We start from the raw sequence: 22,514 nt of genomic DNA on the forward strand, positions 1-22,514 counted from the left end.
GGCTACCAAACTGGACTGCTGCCAAAACCCAAGGGTTCTGTATAGCTTGTGACCCAAATTATCTAACTTAAAACTTCCAGAGATGGAACAGAAAGAGAGTTAGTAGAGAGGTTTGCCGCACTGCTTTTTGGGAGGGTTGTTTTTGCTTTGAAATAGGGATATTGTGTGACCCACCTTAGTCACTTCTCTGCAAGATCGGATACCTGTTTATCAACAGAAAGAATACTTTCTCCAACCATCTTGAGCCTCCCATACTCATTAATGGTATAAGTCAGAAAGATGAGGGGCATAGTGAAAAGCCAAATCCTCTTCATATGTTAGTTGCGGCACCGAAAAAGCAGGGAAAAAAACTCAAAAACCTCAGACTCAGTTCTTCAACAAGACCATGCTACTGTGGGCAATCTCTGTAGATTTAAATATCAAACTTTGTTAAAACAGCCATCCTATTGCTCTGCTGCTCAGACAGCTCAGCACAGCTACTCCAAACAAGAGAGTGTTGGTATTAATTCAGACATGACACTGAATTGTCCTGCTGACACCTCAGTAGTGACTCAGCTGTGTAAGTATCTAAGAACATTTTAAGGATCCTAGTATTTCCATACACAGATAGCATAGTTTAGGAAATAAAACCACCTAAAAGCCAGGTATGACACTCAGCAGCATCTAGGAGAGCTGTTTATACATCAGGAAGTCTCCTGAATCCAAAGTATGCTCTGTCCTACTGTCCTACTCTCCAACTCCTCCTCATTCCACCAATATAGGAGGCTTGTAGATCATCATCTTGTCTGCTGCAAATGATAAAATCTGACACAGCCTTCTCGGCCACAACCTTGTGATGCTCCTGTCTACGACTCAGAGAAAAGTGGTACACACTTCAGGCAAGAGAGACTGGCCAGAAGCAAGAATTTTCAGAGCCTGTACTATTCTGCTGTATTGGAATAAAGACTGCGAGCTACATTCACTACCCTGGCACAGCTTTGGTCTGTCTCCTGTGTTTCATCCTTCTGAAATCTGAAAGTCAGTGGGCATCTTGTTACCTTCTCCACATAATTCTCTTCCTTTCTTCCTTAGTTTTCAAGCTTAGTGGAAGGGAGCTTCACCACTCACCCCATATTAACTCTTTCTATATTTAGTATTTATGTCAGAATCAAACAGTTCTTTGCTAAAGCAATGAGCAGAGAAGGTGAAAGAAGTGAGTTAGAGACAAAGGTGGCTGCTAAGATGGTACCTGCCCCAGTGACAGAAGAATGAATAAAAAAGGAACATGTCAATCATCACTGTTGATTTGTGTCCACTCAAGTTCACAGAAGAGAACATTTCTGTTCCCCCTTCATTAGATGTTTCCTGTACTAAAATATTTTTTGCTTTGGAAACCCTGCCACTGCAAGTCTTTGAAGCATATACTGAGGATTACCATAAACAACCTTTCAGAAGAACATAGAAAGATGACATGGTCCTAGTAATTCCAATCTCATTAACTGGGCAAGCAGGCAAGTTTGAAACAGACTGAAGAACATAAGGAATTGTTTTTCTCCCAAAAAGGCTGCTCAGCAGAAAGTATCACTGTAACACAAATGCAGATGTCGATCTGAGACAGTCATGCTGTGACACACAGGCAAGTATTAAACAAAGAATTGGGACATCTAGGAGAGTAAGCCTCAAGTCTCTGTTTCCTCCTCACCCAGCAACATTCTGCTCAACTCTCTCAAACAGCATGAGCAGATCGAAGTTTACAGCCCTGTTATCAATGATGGCAACATATGGTTCAGCTACATGTGGAATATTTTATTTAGATAAAAATTATGTTGATAGCTACTATGAGAAAAATTGGACAACAGCTATTTTGCTAAAATCATATTAAATAGCCAATATTTTTTTACTACTCATGACTTCACAGGTTCTTAACAGAGAGTATCTTGTTCACATGGTGAAAAACAATACAGCAGCCACCTAACCCAGTCAGGCCAGCTGCTAATAATTGTCATGTAGAGTCCTAAAGAAATAATCCATCAACCCTCATGCTCTTTGTCTGTGACATCCCTCAAAACCACACTGTGCACCTTGCTTTTAATAAATGTGAGAAAATAAAAGAAGAATCTGTAGATTGAAGAACAACTTTATTTTTAACCCAGTTCCACTGCAGTAACTTATTTATTAGAAAATCTATTCAGTATGTACACACAAAGAGATGAAAAAAGACTGCTGAATAACTGACTAATTGGGAAACACAGATGTCTGCTTAAGTAGAGTCCAGCAGCCTCCAAGTTCAGGCTGTGTTCTGAAGATCATGCCCCATGCCAAGTGACCGGCACTTGGAATTGAATTGCATGAAGTAGAGAATACCTGTTGTTGGATAGCAAACCAGTTGTTCAACCCTTTTTCTATAAGCCACCACCTACAATGAACCATTCAATATGAAATGAGGGCTAGGCTATGGTTCAGCTTCTCCTGAATACTTTCAATTGTAACAAACCTCTACCAACAAATAGTATTCCGAGCTCAGGTGAAGCAAACAAACCATGTGTTAAACAAACAAAAGGCTAGATCTAATCCTCTTCTGAAGACAACACAGCCTACAGCCACCACAGCAGCACAGCAGGAATATATGAATTCCTGGAAAGTAGGGAAATGCCAAAATTACTATCTGTCACATATCACGTACAGCCTGTATGCTCCTTTATAAAACAAGGATATTTATGTGGTGCTTGGAAGCATATGATGAAAACCTCTCTGTGTAGTGAGACAGCCTGATGTTCTACAGACACACCAAGCTGTGCTTATTCCCGCACCAGCCAAGCTCTGCGGCTCAAGTGTTAAATTCAAACAGCTCTACCACCATCATCATAGGGGTCGTGAAGCTCTGTGGCAAGTCTGAACCCAATACTGACTTGTTGCAAGTTGGAAACTGTCCTCTGCTGAGCTGTCCCACCATGACAAAGAGAGTGTGTAGGATCAGTTACAGCTCTACTTGTAACTTTAGAGTGCTCCTGTAGCTTCCCTATTCCTAAGGAACCAGTCTTACTTAAACAAGCTGCCTCCAATACCTTTGGCCATTACAGAGAGGAAATGCCTGAGCCCCTTTTTCTCTCCATCCCAGCCAGTTTCAACACGTAGATCTAACAAGTTTGTTTAATCTTTTTCCCCTCCTTTCACCTGAAAGCAGCTGCAGGCCAGGTTGCCTTAAAGCTTATTCTCTAAATAAGTAGCCTGATGCCTTTCCATGAAATCTGGGAGTGAAAAAAAACAAACACTGAGTCAAGGGGGAAGTATCACACGTCTCCAAAATCACAGTACAGGCATGAAACTCAAATCCTAGAGGGTTCAAAAGGTGTTAAGTCTGGACTGGGCACACTCAGAGACAGCAGACAGCTTAGGAGTTGAACCCATACATAATTCACTGCAAATTTAGGGCATGCCTGTAATATTCCACTTTCAAGCCCTAAGCTTTTCAATTTTATCAAAATTCTTACTCCAAAGGAAATTATTTTTTTCTTCCTCAGTACCTCAGTGTGAATAGTACAGATCCATCAATATGACAGTTTCATTGGGGAAGCTTCCCTGAAGTCAGATACATAAAGCTTGGCCAAATTGTTTTACAGAAACCACCATTCCCCTTCCTTTCTACGGCGTCCCTTCCTTGATGTACAAAAACGACAGAAGATCCTTGCCAGCCTCTCTCTGCGGATGCCTTAAGATTCTCCCATGAACACTACACATACCACAGTGAATCACATGGTACTCCATCTATTCTGGGTAAAAATACTTAATGCATCTGAATGATAACAAATTAAAAATAAAAAACACTGTAAGTCCTGTACGTTTCAAACCTCACATTTCAGCTCAGCATACTTGTTGCAAGGAAGAGGCCTAGTTTTATTCTGCCTTCCCACAGCTCAGTACAGGTTTGTTGCATGAAGTGATGCAAGGAATGAAACCCCACTAGAAACTAAGAATTTGCACTTGTAAACAAAGACAGTCTATATGTTTGCATTGACAGTACAGTGGTGACTGGGAACTACCCATTCCAAGAAATACATGCTAATGCATGACTACAGTCTGAGTCAAACTACATCTTATTTTGATGGAGTACAAGATGTACTTACTCCCACACTTGCAGTTTTATTGGGATTATGACCCCCCAACTCAGAGGCAAAAGCAAACATACTAACTTACCTGTTTATGCAAGCCAGTGTCCAATATCATATTACAAATCCAGCTTTACTGGTGCTTTTAACAAGACACACTAAATGTGAACTCAGGCAACTAAGGAGCTGGCTCACAGTCTGTGCATCTGCTGTCAGGACAAAGTGAAGAGGAAGCAAGCAAAAATGGCCAGGCCCGAGGCCACCAGACACTGCAACTCCAAGCCCAAGGATGATCTCTCTACAGTTTATTAAATCAACTAGGTCTGTAGAGAACTTACACTACAATACAGCTAACAAAAGATGCTGCACCTCAAACACCGTATTCAGTTTTGGGCCTCCCACCACAAGACAGATATTGAGGTGCTGGAGCATGTCCAAAGAGTAACAACGGTCTGGAGCAGAAGTCTTAGGAGGAGTGGCTGAGGGAACTGTGGTTGTTTAGCCTGGAGAAAAGGAGGCTTAGAAGGGATCTTATTGCTCTTTACAACTACCTGAAAGGAGGTTGTAGCAAGGGGGAGGTTGGTCTCTTCTCCCAGGTAACAAATGACAGGATAAGAGGAAATAGCCTCAAGTTGTGCCAGGAGAGACTTAGATTGGATATCAGGAAAAATTTCTTCACTGAAAGAGTGGTCAGGCATTGGAACAGGATGTCCAGGGAAGTGACAGAATCACCATCCTGGGAGGTATTTAAAAGGCATGTGGATGTGGCACTTGGGGACATGGTTTAGTGGTGGACTTGGCAGTGCTGGGTGAGCAGTTGGACTTGATGATCTTTTCCAACATAAATGATTTTACAATTTTATGATACTTGTTTAATTAACAGAGTAAATGCATCTTTTGATACTCAAAACCTGAAAAAGTGATCTGGGAACAAAATTGCCTTTTAGTTAAAGACAATTTTTTAACATTTTTACCTCCAGTAACCACCTTACAGGTCTGTATCCACACACCTCCAAAGGCGCTGGGATCCTGGTTCAGTTCCTCGCTTTTGTACTATTCTTTCTTCTGCTACAGAACACCTGTAGCTCTATGCATCAAACCTCAGTATTTAAATGGACAGCAATGACATCTAGTGGCTTGTTAAGAATTTGCCTTTCTAAATTTCCAGCCTGGGCATTCATTTTTCGAAAGGAGACAGAACACACTGCTCTCCAAGTTTCAGTTAGCTGCTTCCAACAACACAGATCAACAGCAAGTGCACCTGAAATTCTCTACAAACTCTTTCAACACACACACTCACCACTGTCTCCCCCAACTCTGAGTATTTCCCCCCATCCCTTGGTTCAAGGCCTAGGAGAGGTGATGTAGTAGGCACAAGTTTGCTTTAGGCCTTGCCTGAGCTACAGGTATTTTTTCTGGGTACACAGGGCTGGGGGTCCCAACCACCTTTTTGGTTATGCTGTTCTTTAGCTGCATTAAACTAAATGGTAGGGGTTATTCACACAGACAAGGACAAAGCCCAAGGCCACACCATTTGTAACAGCTGGTATACAGTTCATTCATAGCTAAAAAAACAAAGGACTGAGTCCTAAAATGTAACTATGGTGAAATTACAAGGAGAAAAGATAAAAACGCTATTCTGAAAGCAAAGAGAAAGACCTTGCAGATTAGATTTATGGGAGAACAGTAAGCAGTTCACTTCCCTCCACCACCACATACCCACTTGCCTCCCAAGAAAATAAACCCTCTTACCTTTTTCGCTGAGTGACACTGCAAAATTGCCAAGAAGCACGAGTGGTTATTGAAACTTTTGAAACATGTGACAATGCAAAGAAAGTTCAAAAGATACCTTTATGTAGCTTCCTGTACCACTGGCACCAGTCATTTAATCACTGCTGCAGTCTTTGCTGGCAGTAACACTCTCCACAACCTTGACAACAAATCACGTAAATGATTTTTCAGTTAACAATGGTGAGGAAGCATGAGATTTGTGGTATATGCATCTGGTGCGCACTCCTAGAGCCAAAGAAAACTACACGTGGGGGTTTCTGAGGCGCCTCTTAATGGAACCACTGAAACAGTGGTTTCTGATAAGCCAAGAAACACACACCATCAGGTGGTAACAAGACTGCCTATCCCATGGCTCCGACAAAGGAAAGAGGATTTCAAAACCTCAGGTCTTCCTACCGTCAGATCTGTTCTTTATTACTCATGTCATTTTACACAGATAAAATTCATTCATTCCGGGCTAGCTCCAAATAAAAGCATAGAAGTTCTTCTGAAGTTCTGAATTGTTACCATAATTCTTAGGTCAGATCCTTGAGGACACCAATTTATACTAACATGAAGACCCATTTCTACAACCCTATAAACAGGGAGATTAGGAGACTGAGAGACAAGCACATTCATATGAAAGAACTGAAAAGGTTTTTCAGAAGACAGTAATTTCTATTGTCTTAATTACAAGAGTATGATTTTCTCCTTTTAGAACATTCAATTCTTCTGTCAATTACTACCTTTGTGATTTAGCCCCAAATGGCAAAACTTAATTAAAATTGTATTTTCTTTAAATAAATAAGGAACTCTTGTTAAATCTCTAAAGAAAATATTTTGTTCCCTCACTCACAAGTAGTGATTGCTATCTTCTGGGAAGAATTTTCCAAATTGGAGCAATAGATAGAAGCAGTGACTTACAGCCATTTTCAGAAAGTATCAAATACTACCAGGAAGGCAAAAGACTTTTTAAGCGCAAGGTACTGGCTTTAAAGGGCAAAGCAAAATTTCACACCACAGAATTTTTCCGTAGACTACGACTGAGTGAAACTCTGACTAGATCTCTAGTCTAGTATCAAGTGCAGCTTGAAGAGGACCACTTCAGGATAATAGAAACAGGTTGTGTTTCTGCTTGCAGAACATCAGTTGAAACCTTATTACTGCATATATCAATTTTGATTTGGGGTGAAGATAAAACCAAGACACGCTATACAAAGGCAGTCATAGTAGGAACAGCATGGAGAGAGGGAGAAATGGGTGAACAAGCATTTCCAGAAACAATACCTAGAGAAAATTCAAATGGATAGGCTTGTGCATAAAGCTTGTGAGAAAGAGAATTACACATCTTGAATTGCAGGCAAATTATTTTAGTGTATTATGAGACACTCCTGCTTGAGAATTATACACATTCTTACATCGCCATTGCATAGAAACATGTATTTGTGTAGCATGATGTTTACAAAATACATACGCAAGAGCATTTGTCCTTTCATGTTCCTCCCATGTATGTGGTTAAAGATTCTCAGCAAAAAGGAAACAGATGACAATTCCAGCTTTGAAAGTGATAAATGAAGACTACATTGCTTAGCGTCCTTCACTATCTTTCCCTTTAAGCTTGTCTTCACCAAAACAAATACCACACAACAGGGAAGACAAATCATGGGCTATTCTCAATTCCTTCTGGACAACAAGACACTCCATTAGCTTCCCATTGAGAACCTCAGAAGAACTGCAAGCAGCAAACATCTGCTAAATATATTCCAGGATGTAAGTTAGTTCTAACTATTGCTCAAGTTCTTAAACAGCCATAGCTGTATCTCCCCATTTTTCAGGACTACTTCTCTGTAATCCTGGTAAAAAGACCCCACTACTCTCCTTAGAGTTCCACAGAAGCCACCGTATTCCTGCTCCTGGAGGTTATACTGCCACCACAGAAGTTTCACAAGTTGTGAACAAAACCACTCTCACACACTGACAGCTGCAGATTCGGAAAAACTACAGCCAGCTTTGCATCTCCTCTTCATACTTTTGGGGATCAATAAAAGGTTTGTCAATGGATCGGATCATCAGCTCACCACAGTACACACATTCTGCTGCCACGATATCATCAATGTCAGCTTTGATCTGTTCCCGACTATGCTGCCCCTTCCCCAGGCTAATGGTATCTGCATCCTTGGGACGATGGTGGCTCTTGGACGGCTGACTGGTAGCTGCCAGCTTCTTCTGAAGATCTTCAAGTTTTGCCTGCTTATAGGCAGGAAGGTTTGGGAAAACTGCTTGGAGGAGACAGTCATAGTGAAACATGTGACCACACAGGAAAAGGTAAAAAGGGCGGTTTAGAAGTGGAAAGTCACAAGCAGCACATTTTTCCTGAGGTTCCACAGACCCATACTTATTTCTCATTTCTTGGATGTCCTCTCGGATCCTCTTGGCACTCTGTGTGGCTTCCTCCATCTCCCTTTTCAGCTCCTCAATGTGTTTGTTGTAGTCCTCCAGCGAGTTACAGATTGCCTCCTTGAAATGGTCAATAGTGACAAAGTCTGGAAAGAATGGCAGCACATCTTCAATCTTCAGCAGGGCACAACTGGACAGGCAGGCCATTGCCTTCTTGACATCCTTCTCTTCCTGAACAACATGCCGAGCGATCTTCAACCACAGCTTCTTTCGGAGTTCCTCATCATCTTCAGGAAGATCTGCACAGGACTTGGCAAGATCAACATCCACCTAGAAGTTGGACAGACAAGGAAACAGAGTTAAGTTTCCCTCTTTGTTTATCCACCATTCAACTTCAAAGCCTGCTGTCCATTATAGGAGGAATTAACAGAAAACTTCTCTTTGCCTAGGACTGCACTACAGGCCTGCTCCTTGTTTACATGTCAAACATCTCTCCTCTCCACTAGTATTCCCCCATGATGATTTGCTTGCTACCCAACAGAGAACAAAGCCCAGCACAAAAAGGGCAAATCCATGTTATAGTATCTTTGCTGGTCACACATTTCAGCTAAGACATAGCAAGGCCAATAGAAAAAAATCCAGCATCTCAGTGAAGGTCAGATTAAGCTGACGAAGGCATTCTTCTGTGACAATTTTCACAGCTAGGAACAGGAAGTAATTAGAATCCTTAACAGTAGCTATACAAGTCTTGCATAAAGGCAGATATGTTAAAGGTATTTTATGTCAGAGACTGAGCTTAAGACAGACAGTACTCCCCCTTGTGCTTTCCACGGCCCTACGCTCAGTTATGGCTTGTAACAGTCAGCTGTCTACTTAAAACAATTGTGAAAGCATAGAAGTATGTTAATAGAGACAGGTCTTTCCTCCTAGCCTTAGCTGCACAGCTTCAATCCTGATGAGTCTGTCCAGCTCCTCTCAATGCTCCATTGTTCAAGGTAACTTGAATAAGCTACATTGCTGTATATCATAGCATGCACAGACACACACACACACCTGTAAAGCGAGATCCACAGCCTCCTCATATAATTCCATCACTTTGTAAATATGGACACATGCATGGTGGTGCCCATGCTCTGCACACAGGCGCAATGCATACTTCAGGTCATAGTGGATCCTGTTTGGGTTGGTTCCTGCTTGCTCCAGGTATGATAGCAGTGAGTCTGGCCGACATAAAGCATAAAGAGACAACAGGTAGTTGTGAATGGCTTGCTGGGTTTCCTCCAACTGATAGACACAGAACTCCATATATCTAATGGCTTCATTGATCTGCTGGGTGCTGGCACTCTGGCTATAGTTAACAAGGGCTGGAATGAGGTTCCTGGCATCCAGTCTAGAGCCCATAGAAATCCAAGCATCAACTACCTTCTTGGGAATATGCTGGATGAGAACTGGAGAGAACTTGTAGAACAGCTTCTCGTCTCTGTGCCTGGACAACACATTTAGAGCCTCATCGTACTCATCATGCTGGCAGTGGTGAGCTACTACACGCTCATAATCCTGCATGATGACTGCAAAGTACACCATGTGCTCTGTGTCTCCATGGCTTGCCAACAGCTCATAAATAGATGCCCGATTATTAAAAAGACAGTCTTTGTTTTTAGGACTGCTCAGGAAAGTGCGAAACTTCTCCCGTGTATCTAAATAGAGATTTCGCTGTGAGGGATCTCCTTCCAATATACCCAGCCAGTTCAGGTACAGCTCTGTCAACCACGTGGTCAGCAGAGTGGTCTGTGTCTTCTCTGAAGGTTTTAGGTTACTTAGCTTCTTAATCAGAAACTCCATCAGGGCCTCTTCTTGCTTGGCTTCAATGAACTTCAGAGCAATTTCCTCAAAGTAGTTCTGGGTCAGTGCGTAACATTTGGCACTGTCTAGATACCTCTTGTTTTGGAAACAGTGCTCTGCCTCCTTTGCCAGTACAATATCTAGACACTCTGGACGGTCCTTACAATACTCTTTAGCTAAATCAAATTTGTTCATATTCATATACATCTTCCACACATCTCTAGATTCCCGTTGGACATGGTAGCGGAACACTACTTTCTCAGTGTGGATCCATATCTGCTGGACTGTGGGATCTTTGATCATGCACGTCAGCAGGCCAAACTTCTCCAGGAAGAGATCTTGGAAAACAACCTGCCCATTCAGAGTGCATACAGCCTTCACCCGGTCAGGCAGCAGCAACAGGAAGTGGAACTGGGTAAGTACAATGGATATTGGCTTGTTCACAGTTATGTCAATATCAGAAGGATAAACCCAGACCCGTTCATCACTCAAAATGGAATCAGGACGACTATAATCCAACGTACCATATAAAACACCATTTCCCATCATCCAGGCAAAGGAGCGTGGGTTGGAGCGCAGTTTTGGAGTGTAAAAGGCTATCTCACTGAATCCCAAGTTGGCCGGAAACTCCCGAAAGCTGGGCAAATGGTCAGCATGCATAGCAAATATGGAGCTGAAGCCTTGCTGCTCTGTTCCTTCAGGCACTTTGCCAACAAACTGGAAGAGTCTCTTCCTAGTGGTTGCGATAATAAAAAATTTCCCTTCTATCCCTCGTTCAATCTCCAAGCAGCAGACTGGGGCAGGTCCTGATTCCTCCTCCAGAGTGTAGACCTGTCGGAAGTACTGGTCAGGGTTAGTGCTGAAGAGGCTTCCTTCGCTGACAGAGATTTCAGCCTCATAGATCTGCCCCTGGGATGTCCCCACCAGGATGGGCCCAGTGTTGGTCTCTGAACCAAGAAATTTGTTCCAGCCCACACTTTCAATCAAGTGTCCTTTCCAGCGAGAGAGTGCCCGCACTTTCTGAACACTTCTGTTCAGGTAAAGGCATTCACTGGTGTTCAGAGCAATCAGGAGATGGGAGCCTGCCAACAGGAGATGGGTATGGGAAGGAGAAGGAGAGAACAAATTAAGACTGTGCCTAAGCAAGCCAAATTCCTGAGGCTTCTAATCCTAACATTTGATAAATTCTAATATCAACATACTTACTCCAACACTTTCCCAGGCATTCACAGGAATGTGGGGGATTTCCACGTTGGATCAGAATGGTAGTCCATATGTTGCAAACTTACATTACTAGTCCCAGATGCTTTAGCAAGAAGGTATTGTGTTTCAATAAGTGTCCTAAGGATAAACAGTTCCCAGAGTTCCCTACTACACCTGGGAGTTGGTGAGATACAAGCATCTCCTTCCAAACTTTCATTTAGTTTTTTTAAAATCAGTCAAGGCTACAAACTGCAGATGTTTTATGGTCCTTTTTAAAAAGCCTTATATAAACCATACGGCACAGAGTGATGGCCAGAAATTTCCTTTTACTGGCTTTAGCAGCCTTGCTTACAACAGCCTAATTGCATGTGTTCATTTTAGAGAGTTCTGAAACACAACACAGACACAACAAGCCAGTGTTTTACTACTAGCAAAAGGGCAAATCAGTAAGCAGGGTCCCTGGGCAACAGAGCCTGGCCCAGAAGATTGACCTGTTCTCCTTATATACAGAACAGAAAGCAAACTTCACCAGAGCTTTGTTATGCATGTTGAATTGCACCACTGACCACTGTCTGTATATATATATGGTCCACTGCCTCACCTGTGTGGTCCAAAAACATCTTGTAGACTCTGGCTTCATCTTTGCGTCCCAGCTCTACCTGATTAGGTTCATCTGGCTTCCCAAGATCAATCCTGCAAAGAGAAACCATGAAAGCGTGCTTCCAACAGAAGGCCATGTACATGTAACTCCTTACCTGTTTTCCATATTTGGCTCATGGCTTCTTATCCAGTTTGCAAATATAAGTTCTCTAATAACTTAAGAAAAAAAAAACCCAAACAGATAGGGGAAAACAAGCAGTAACTTCAGGACTCTGGCAGCATTACCTGAGAATGGTGTCTTTGCCAAGGCTCATACAGAGCTGGTTAGAGGAGACCACTAAGCTGTTAATTTTCTCTGGAGGAGCAAAATCAATCCTTTGCTTGTTAAATATTGGTGTTTCCTTCTCCAGTCGTGCATTCACATAGCCTGGAGAAAGAATGCGAACACTTAAAAACTAAATAAGACAAAACACCGCAACAATAATCCCATACTGCATCAAAATCCAACCTAAAAGACTAGAAGGATCATTGCCTGCTCCGAGTTTTACTGAAAAATGGGTGCTCCATGGAGCATGAACACAGAGAGCAGCACTCATGTAGATATGTATAACAGGAAAGAAAAGTAATAATATGCTTTACTGTCTTGTCACAGAACTGCAGACTTGTCGTAGGTATTAATTTGAAAGCACATCGAATTGCAGGGGATGCCAGAAAACTGTCACATAAACTGCAAAAAGAGCTGAAAATGAGAGTAGAATCACATAATAATTTGTTTTCCTTGATTGACAGTTTATTTGTTCAAGACAGGAAAGAATGGTTGGTATTACCCAGCACAAAGAGGGTTCTGAGCAGACACTACCATAGAAGCTACCCCACTACTTCTGCCCTACAGAGCATAGGCCTAACATTCTCTAAACTGGGACTACCAGCACCACTTTGAAGCACACTCAATACACAACTCAGCAGGACTTTAGGTTGGATAGAGTGTCACTGCTTGGTTATCTACAACTTTGAGAAACAATACCTGCAGTTTAACAAATGCAGGGGACAACTAACTGAAACTGAGAAATATGTTTCACCATCTTCCAAAATTTCCAATCTAACCTTATGGACTGCCTTCAGGAAATTAGCTATTGTATCTTTTTCCAAAATAAATTTGCTTAAATTTCAGATTGCCCACAAGTTTTACCAGCCCAAGTTTTATTAAAAATTGCCAGTCTGGTCTGATTTAAGAATAATTAAAATGCTGATTAGGCTGCGCCTTTGCCATTTACCAGTTTCCCCAACTTCCTTTGCCAACATCAACTGTCAGCAAACAGGCAGATTTCTCAACTGTAAAGCAGCCGTGACTGGAGACAGGTGTTGCAGCAGTCAAGAAGAAAAGCTGAGGCCTTGAAAATTTATTTTCAGTGACCTGGCCTGTCCCAACACTGTTCTGCACAACACCTCTTCAGGCCACTTATTCTTTATCTAACATTACAATACAAAATAACAATTTATGTCGAAACAAACAAGAGGAACATACCTACTTCAGTACTTAGGCTCAGAGTAATTCTGCCAGCACTCAATAATATCCACAGCATGACAGAATTCATCAATTCTTACTGCATATATGAACCTCATAACCTGGTTTCCCTGAAGATTCACAGTGGGCAAGACCATATGAAGAAAAAATTTGAAAGAATGTGTCCACATATTTCCACACTTGTAACTCAAAAAAGCCAGCTCTGCACAGCAGCTGGTACTACCATGACAATACCAGATAGAACAGAATCGTCTCATAACCTATATTTCCCTGCCACACCCAACAAAATGTTGAATGGTGGCATCTAATAGGGAATGGTTATTGAACCTAATAAAGCTTGAATTTATCATGGAATATTCCTGCCATTTGTTTGCTTTCTCTCACAGGAAAGAAACAACTGACTGGGGATCACACCATCACTTTACATCAATTGGACACCTCCCTGAATAGGACCGTATACCAAAGCTTCACAGATCTTGACAGAAAAGTTTAATAGTGATACAGACTGATTTCTTGGTAACCTTGCCATCATGTAGTCAGCCTAAGGGAACCACTCGAAAGAAACGAAGTCTTCGGAAACTGCCCCTGAGTTAGGAAACTAACTGCATACAGGTACAGCTGTGCACACATCCATAACACTGTAACAGCTGGCTTCCTCAGAGAGGAGATAAAAAAAGAAGCAAAGTGATGAAATGTTCTCAACCAGCTACCACAGCTCTGAGCGGGGCAGGGCTGAGGTGTGGTTGGTTATAACTTGTGACTACAGAGGCATACGCCACTTGGTGCACGCGTGTTCGCACCGCAGGGCACAGGGGCCGTGCAGACCCTCCCACAGACAGCAGCACCTCAGTTCTGCTAAGGCGCTGCATCACCCCTCTGCTCCACCGGCAATCAGGTGCTCCCTGTGTCAAAGCATTTCACACAGCAAACAACGGAGAATCAAATCGCAGCTGAAAGCTGTGCGACACACACAGCGATACACCTTTTCCTGGAAGCACTCCCCACAGCCTGACACATCCTAGTCACCACCCAGAGTTGCCCACTCGCCTCCTCGCTCTCAGCAGGAAGACCCGCATACCGAAGGCCCCGCCGAGTGCAGGAGGACACCTACCGGAGTGCGGGATGCCCACGCTGGCGCGGCTCTGCTGCACAGAGGCGGAGCGGTGTAGGGAATCCTCGTACTCGTCCAGGATGGAGGCCATGGCCGACGCCGACACCGGCCCCGGTTCCAGTCCCGGCTCCGGCCTCGGCGCCCCCCGAGCCGCGCCGGCCGCTCCCCCGCGCTCAGCTGATCCCGTCACGTGGCCGCACCGCGCCTGCGGGCCGGGCCCGCCGGGCGGGAAGGGCCGCTCCCTCCGCAAAATGGCGCTGGAATTAGTCAGGGCTGTATTCGCATCCCGGACCTTCGTGTCCCTGACCTTCCCCCGAGAATGGCTAACTGTCCTGTACCCTTGCTTCCAGGCCTTGGGCTCCGTGCAGTGCCCGCAGCTTCTGCTCGCTGCCGTTGATGCCAAAAAGCTTCTGTTGAAATAAGAAAGGGCCTGCTCGAATAAACAAAGGAGTTTTATATGTCAGTAATAATCAGATGATCTTTTATCGGCAGTTTTTTATGCCAGTAATAAACCAGAAGTTCCTCTATGGGAGTTGGACAGTCTGGTTTCGTTGCTGAATATAACAAGATAGAACCATGCCAAACTTGAAAACCTGTATTTGTGACCAAATAACGATAAAAAGAGGTAGGGTACCATCCCAAATAAATACTAGAGACCCCTCAAATGACCCCTTCCCAAATATGTGTGCATGTGTAATAAGATCTATGTAATTGATTAACATGAATAAAGATTCTTGGAAATAGGCGTAAACTTCTGAGGTGTAAATACGTATGCATACAATAAATTGGATATAAGCAATAGAAATGTGAATCTCCATGTGCCTGATAGGCAGAGATACCCCCCATGTACCTGGTGCTGTAACAAAGTAATGTTGGCTTTCTAACCTGTAGCTCTGGTTTGAAAGTTTTCTTTCCCATTTTTCGGTGAGGCTGTCCTGTTGCGTGCACCGTGTGCATGAGAAATCCCTTCTGAGTGCAGCAGTGTGCAGCACTAGAATCAGTCCTGATGGTCCTACAAACACAGTATTTCATAGTGATTCTACTTACTGCAACTAGGGATTGTCTGTTTTTAAATACTCCTGTAAAAACTCCTGTGTTGTGGCTCTTGTGTAGTACTGAGTGGTAAAATCTTGCCTCTATTGCTATAATGATGATTGAGGCACAGCATATGGGGATCCAGCTGTTCTTGAACTATACTGGACTTGCTCTGCAAATTTATCCCAGCTTTCTAGACTAAATGTGTTGGACTCAGCTGTATCGCTAAATAGTGCTTATAACTTGAGGGTTTCTTTTGTTCTGGTGTGCTAACAATTGTTATTTACAATTTTACCTGCTAGATTAAACTAGCGGAATTTATAACAATGGCTTTAACAAAAAGACTAATCTTTTATACAACCCTTTGGGTTTCACAGAATCACAGAGTATGCCAAGTTGGAAGGGACCCACAAGGATCCATGAGTCCAACTCCTGGCCCTGCACAGGACCATCCCCAAGAGTCACACCAGGTGCCCGAGAGTATTTTCCAAATGCTTCCTGAACTCAGTCAGGCTTGGTGCTGTGACCACTTCCCTGGGGAGCCTTTTCCAGTGCCCAACCACCTCTGGGTGAAGAACCTCTTTCTAATACCCAACCTAAACCTCCCCTGACACAACTTCGGGCCATTCCCTCAGGCTCTGTCACTGGTCACCATAGAGAAGAGATGGGTGCCTGCCCCTCCTCTTCCTCTCATGAGGAAGTTGTAGACTGCAATGAGGTCTCCCCTCAGTCTCCTCCAGGCTATATAAAATGAATAGAGATGTCTATGTGTATACTATATGTATGCTGTATACTATATGTATGCTATATACTATACTGTGAGTTTATACTGTATATTAGATGTAATTTTCACTTTCTGGAAAGAACAGAGAAATGTTGTCCCACAGGGTACAGGACAGTTTGCAACACGGAGGGATCCATTACAAGATCGAGGAGGTCTTCCCAAACTTAGTTTGGACATCAGGTGGCAGTGAGACGCCACTAGCAGCAGTGGCATGTGGTTGCCTTTGCACAAAGTTATATCTCCTTTTTCTCTGGTCTTTTACTGGACACCTCACTCCCATAAACTAGAGCTGTGGTCTGCATCACTCAGCCTCAGGCCTTCTCCCCAGTGCTTAGCCAAATATGCAGGTCCCACGCTAGCAGGGTTCCTGGAGGCTCCAATGGTATGCCTCCACAGGGTCACCTCTGCCTGCTTCGCTAAAAACAGAACATGGCTTTTGCTGACTCTGCCTGCCCGCAAGCACTGGCAGGAGCCAAGACCCAGTTCCAGCTTCTGCTCTTTAGCCTCTTTATGTGGCAGCTCTGAGCCAAAATAACAAAACCACATTCTTTTGCTGTCTAATCATCCTGATCATCATAAGCAGCAACTGTTCTCCTTCAGCTTCTTAGAAGGTACATACAAATTACATTAGGTTTAGGGTAATGAGTTAGGAAGGGACTTGGACTATCAGATCCATTCTCCCACTCTTGTAGATACCACATCATATAGTGCTTTCTCTATTCCTATCAAGCTCTGTCTGAGAGCGTGGGTATTTTTTCCCCCAACTGCTCCAGCAGGTACCTGTTCCAAATGCTCTCAGGATTTCAAACTCTGATTTCAAGCTCTGATTTCCAGCCTAACATAAGCTGTGGCTAGTCTGAATCCTTTCGTTCTTGTTCAAACACTGTCCTTTAGCATACAGGACATCTGAGAGCGTTCATTTCCTCTGCAAAAGTCATAACCAATGATAGCCTTCATTCAGATGTACCAAATCCAGGATTTATCAAGAAGTTCCTGCCTTTCTCATCTTAAAAAGATGAGGTGATTAGTTTCCTGGAGCATCCAAGTAGTTCTCTGCATCAGTTGTAGCTTCAGCTTATGTTTATGTAACAGGCCTGAGCATAGTTTAACCCCTCATTTCAGGTGAGGTCTCCCCCTGTTGCCTTCAACAATGATGCTCATACTTTTTCTCTTCTTAGTCATATTTTTAGCAGTAGAAGACTGAAGGATTATTTGGTAAGGGGGAAATAAACTGTCTTGAAATATATCTAGAAATTAGGCTAAATTGACATTTTGCACAAATTTCTCAGTGTCCAGCTCTATGGGCTGTTTCCACTCAAAGCCTAGATTAGGACATATCTTTATAATTTTTTTTCTTGGTCACATCCAGAAATGAAAGAGATTTTCTTTCTTATTCAGACAGATGTTATAGCCTGTTAGGGCTGATAGCTAATGAGAAACCTGTGTCTGATTTTAGTGTGGTTAAATTGGAAGCCAGATTCTCACCTTATTTGGAAATGGAACACCAGCCTAAAGCTAATCCGGGCCCACAATCCTGCTCTGTCCATCTGCACTATCATCTGCTGTGATTATTTAATTTACAAACATATACAATAATTATATCCCAGTGCTACATTCACAGATTTGGTATTCCGAAAAGAAGAGGAGAGCAAGGGTTGCAGGCAAAAGATTTATCAGCTCTTTGATTCACCAGGAATGTGTGGAGAATCAGATGATTACATTTTGTGTGTAGCAGTGGTATAAGTCTAGAAGAGGAACTTGTGGGAGAGAACCTAGGTGATTTTGGTGATATGTTTGGATTGGAAACCTAAATCCTGGTCTTGTTTTGGTGTGACTGTGGTCACAGCTGCAGTAATTTGCAGTAATTTTAACGTACGCAGTTAACATTTTCTCCAAGCTATGGACACAGCTATCAACATCCAGATGCTGGATGACGTGCTAATCTCTTCAGCTGTCTTGAGGAACAGATTCTAGATAATGGTCTTGACAAACATATAATGTGTCCAAGGTCCAGACTTCTAGAATATTTAGCCTGTCTGAATCTGGGCTTCCTCAACACTGTCTGTGTCATTCCTGGCTGCCCTGTCCAGCCCACACTTTGTGCACCTCAGGGCATGTATGATTGTAGAGTGAGACAGTTCATTGCCCTACAGCAGATGAGTATGTGATCCACAATCTGAACATGAGTGCTGATGCAGAGGAGACAGCCGGAAGATGTGGCTGTGGGAAGAGGTAAGGGCAGAACCTAGTGACACAATTATAATTTGAATTAAACCCTGGACTTCCTCTTACATTTCCACTACAGATGCAGTACTGATCATCATTCCACCTCACTTTATATAGAATATTCCTTCACTGTGATCAACATAAAAAATACACTGCATTCATAAAAGCCATAGGCAAATAGGTGTAATTCCCCGAATCCAACAGCCTCCATAAGATACCAACAAAGATACAGCCAGGCTCTCAGACACTCCTGTACCTGCTTTGAGGATAGTGCTGCAGGTACCTATGTTCCCATCCAATCAAGAGACTTTCTCCCAGGAGAAGGGAGAGTGGTTTTGAGTGACCACTTGAATGCTATGTACAAATTAATGCAGTAAAAGAAATCGCAATGGCTGTGTACCCATGGGTATCACAGTTACCCATGAGAACCTGAATTGGAACCTACATGGGGAGCCATACAACAATTATAATTTATCCTGAAAGAGATCACAGCTAACAATGAGTTTGCCAGAGCCCACCTCCTAACGATTAACCAACCTCCCAAGCTCCTCAAACTCATTGTCAGAAGCAGACTTCCTGCAGACTGGTAAACGCTGGGTGGAACCATATTATGCCAGAGCAGCAATTGCAGGCTTGCATACCCTGACGCCTTAAGAAGTTCTCCCACAAGTGAACTACCAAGGTCTGTTGATGCTACATATGCATTCCAGATCATTCTGCCCTTTGTAAGCCCACTGAGTGCCCCATGGAAACCTAGAGCGTAACCTCTCAGTCCTACAATGAGGATAAAAAGGACAGGAACGTTTTTCTGGTCACCAAGACCCTGTAGCTAATCCCTCAATTCTGATCTTCAAGGAAGATCCATAAAGGATAAACTTGGGAGCTGAAACTGGTAACTTGGTTGAGACAGTGGTCTTACAGCTTTTTATGATTTTCCTAACAATCCCTCTTCAACCCAGCTCCTCACTGTTTGGTGTTAACTGCCTGCCTTTCCCTGTTTCACAGTGAGGGTATGAACTTTATCACTTTCCTCTTGTTAATTCCCTCGCCCATTCCAGTTAATTGTTAACTCCTCTTTTTTGATAAAGTGTCTAATTGATTGACATAATAATAAATTAAGCTCAGACCATTCTCTCCCAACCTGTCTGTAGTCTGAAATTTGCTGCTTCTCTTTCAGATTTAAAGAAAGGGCTTTGAGTGCCTTAAATCTTGCCTGTTCTTTCACATTTATCAGTTGATGTATTAAAAGATGTACCTTCTCCAGCAGATGGCAACACACTTCTAAATTATTTACAGAACAGATGAGAGGCAGGACTCGTTCCTGTGCAAGTCATATGGGAAATGAATTTCTCTTTGAGAACGGGGCTTAGTGCAATACAGGTGCTTGTCTTTCCTTGGAACATGTAAGAAAATATTTTCTGAGCTAGTGACATTGTCATGTCATTTAAACTTATTATTCTGTAGTCTTAAATTGTTGTGGCTCTTTGCCTCCCCATTTAATTAGAGTGGCAGTGAACAGATGAACCAGAACATCTCTGTGCATCTCCCATAGCATGCTTTTAATTTGAAGAAGCACTAGGGTAATTCAAAGGCCAGGATAGTGAGAGCTGCATTAAATGTTGTTTCTCTACCTTTTTTTTTTTTTGTTTTATTTTCCCAAAAGGTATTTCAAACCCACGCATCTCCAGTTCACATCAGAAGTACCCATTAGCTGTTCTAGAATTGTAAAGTATTTTTGTTGCTGTGAACTCAGAAACTACAGAGTTCCTATCAATCAAGAACTCTATATTGGAAAGCAAATACTAGAATATTTTTTCCTTTGATTTCAGTTGTAGTAATTTTTCTGTCAATAACCACAGCCTGATTTTTCACTTGTGTTGTGGCTGTTTCTGTCTCTGTGAAGTTGATAGAAAATGATACGAAGAAGCATTTGACATCACTTCCTGCACGTTGCAGTGACCAGACAAGGCACACCGCAAGGGAAAACTGGGCTCAGGCTCTTGTCTTCACCCTTTTGTCTGTCACTTCTTTTAACTGGTAATTACGCTTGATTTTTCCCAGGGAGGATACTCACTCAGGTGCATGACAAAAGACTGGGTGACTCAGCACCGGTTGTCTCATTGCTTATGACTGTGAATGCAACCGGCTGGGCAGCGGCTGTATCTTGATTTCTTCAACGTATCCCTTGGCATCGCGGGACCCGGGTTGCTCGGGAACCTGCACTCCGGTTTAGCCCCGCTCTTAGTCTTAGATCCCCGCTCACCAGCCCCAATGCACAATGACATTGTCACCTGTTCTCACCGTGCCCCCATTTCTCATCATTTAAGGTTTTTCTTGCACAGCACCACAAAAGGATTCAGAAATGTGATCCAAGGGCACCACTTGCAAAGGAAGCACGTTGACATACGCAGCCCACCTGCACAAATGCAAGTAACACTGAAGGCTGTGTTTGCTCACTACTGTGTTAAGAGCGGCTGATAATTTTTTCCCTCTCTCTTGGTAAGAAGGGAGCCCTAATATTTTTAAAACTGGGTTCTACCAACTCCCGTAACATGAGATACTTTTTCTGAGGCAATGTGAGTAGATCGGTAGGCTTTGCAAAAACAATAGTGGCTTCCAGTCTGTGACTTTCAGATAAGACTTGGGAGCAGAATATAAGCCAGGTACACAGAAGACAACGTTGTCAGAGGTGAAGACTAAGAGATTGTTGGAGGTGAAATATTTCTCAGGAGCCCATGAAGTCAGGACCAGTCCTGCAAAAAAAGCCCAGTGTCACAATTTCCCAAAATTATAACACTGCATTTCAGAAGGGAAACTATGTGGAATAGTTTGAGCTGATCCATAGTTTTATCCCCACAAGGGACAAGTCCTAGTTTCCTCCTCATCCAAATTGGTTTATGTACTGGTCTTAATTTGGTCAATAGGTGAATTTCTCCTTCCACACAAGCAGTGAGAAAAATGGCTATAATTATTAGAAATGGGAAGAAAAGGAAGTGTCTTCATCTAAATGATTGTTTCTTTTAAAAACAAGACTTGTACAGATGTGTAAAGTTTGTTTGATGGTAACAATCACACACTGCCTAAATATATAGATTTATTTCCACTGTAAATCACTTCGTACTCTAATGGAGCAGCTTTCCTATTTCATTTTAGAAGCTACACGTGATAGTGCAGCTCAGCTGAGTAACAGCTAAACGTTAACAGTACCTGAAATCTATATTTGATCTGCCTGAAAAGAGTTTGACCTTCTGCACTTAATTCCTGATGGATGGGAATTCACATCATGAGAAAGACCATCATAATTTGTACTAATTATAATTCTTGGGAGAGAGGCCAAATACAGCCTTGCAGACTGTGTATTTCCCACTCAGACACAGCTGATTTTGGCAGAGGAGCATGTCAGGCAAGCAGCATGCAGTGGGGCTTTCCTGCTGTGCCTGCTACCTACGTGGCAGAGCTGGTCCCTGTGGCTGTCGGTTCAGCAGCTCAGGGAATGGGACAGAGTTACACTGCAAAAAACCCTAAACTGTACAAAAAAAATCTAGAAAACCCAAAATGTCTGACTCCTCCCTGTGTTGTGAAATTAAACTTGCATCTTCAGTTCACTGTCAGGAGCAAGGCAAGACCTGAGAAATGAACCCATGGGAGCTGCCCTGTTTGTTTGCTTAATCACTTAGTTTAAATATAGATTAAAAATCACTTAAGCTCATTGACAAGTTGTGTGTGCCAGCCAACGGCTGTCAGAAGCTGCAAGGAAAAAAGAGCATAGTCTCAGAGCATGGTCTCAGAAGGAAGAAATTTTAGGAGAGGAATGAGAGAAAAAAGTAGAGTGGGGCAACAGTGTATCTTCTTAAGGGACATCCATTCCCAAGTAAACAGTATACAGGAAACAAGAACTGTCAGCTTCATCTCTTCCCCCTGCTACTGCTAACAGCG

General features: G+C 42.8%; 1 protein-coding gene across 1 annotated transcript; it reads right to left on the minus strand.

The window, feature by feature from the left end:
- Positions 1–7,204: 7,204 nt before the first annotated feature.
- VPS18 (VPS18 core subunit of CORVET and HOPS complexes) lies at positions 7,205–14,702 on the minus strand. Its single transcript, XM_027750175.2, has 5 exons — positions 14,534–14,702; positions 12,183–12,324; positions 11,899–11,990; positions 9,306–11,176; positions 7,205–8,582 (listed from the first exon to the last, which is right to left on the minus strand). The coding sequence occupies exons 1-5, from the start codon at positions 14,622–14,624 to the stop codon at positions 7,854–7,856; spliced, it is 2,925 nt and encodes a 974-aa protein (XP_027605976.2). The 5' UTR covers positions 14,625–14,702; the 3' UTR covers positions 7,205–7,853.
- Between the last annotated feature and the right edge of the window lie 7,812 nt (positions 14,703–22,514).

Source organism: Pipra filicauda, unplaced genomic scaffold (genome assembly GCF_003945595.2).
Source record: "Pipra filicauda isolate LSUMZ 115617 unplaced genomic scaffold, ASM394559v2 scaffold6_size6359152_pilon, whole genome shotgun sequence".
NCBI lineage: Eukaryota > Metazoa > Chordata > Aves > Passeriformes > Pipridae > Pipra > Pipra filicauda.

What these genes read in the sequence shown, in the direction of transcription:
- VPS18 (XM_027750175.2), bottom strand. Translation starts at nt 14,624, where the DNA reads ATGGCCTCCATCCTGGACGAGTACGAGGATTCCCTACACCGCTCCGCC. An exon ending in CGTGGGCATCCCGCACTCCG is followed by an intron (nt 12,325 to 14,533) that starts GTAGGTGTCCTC and finishes TTCTTTCTCCAG; the next exon opens with GCTATGTGAATGCACGACTG. An exon ending in GATGTTTTTGGACCACACAG is followed by an intron (nt 11,177 to 11,898) that starts GTGAGGCAGTGG and finishes TCCTGTTGGCAG; the next exon opens with GCTCCCATCTCCTGATTGCT.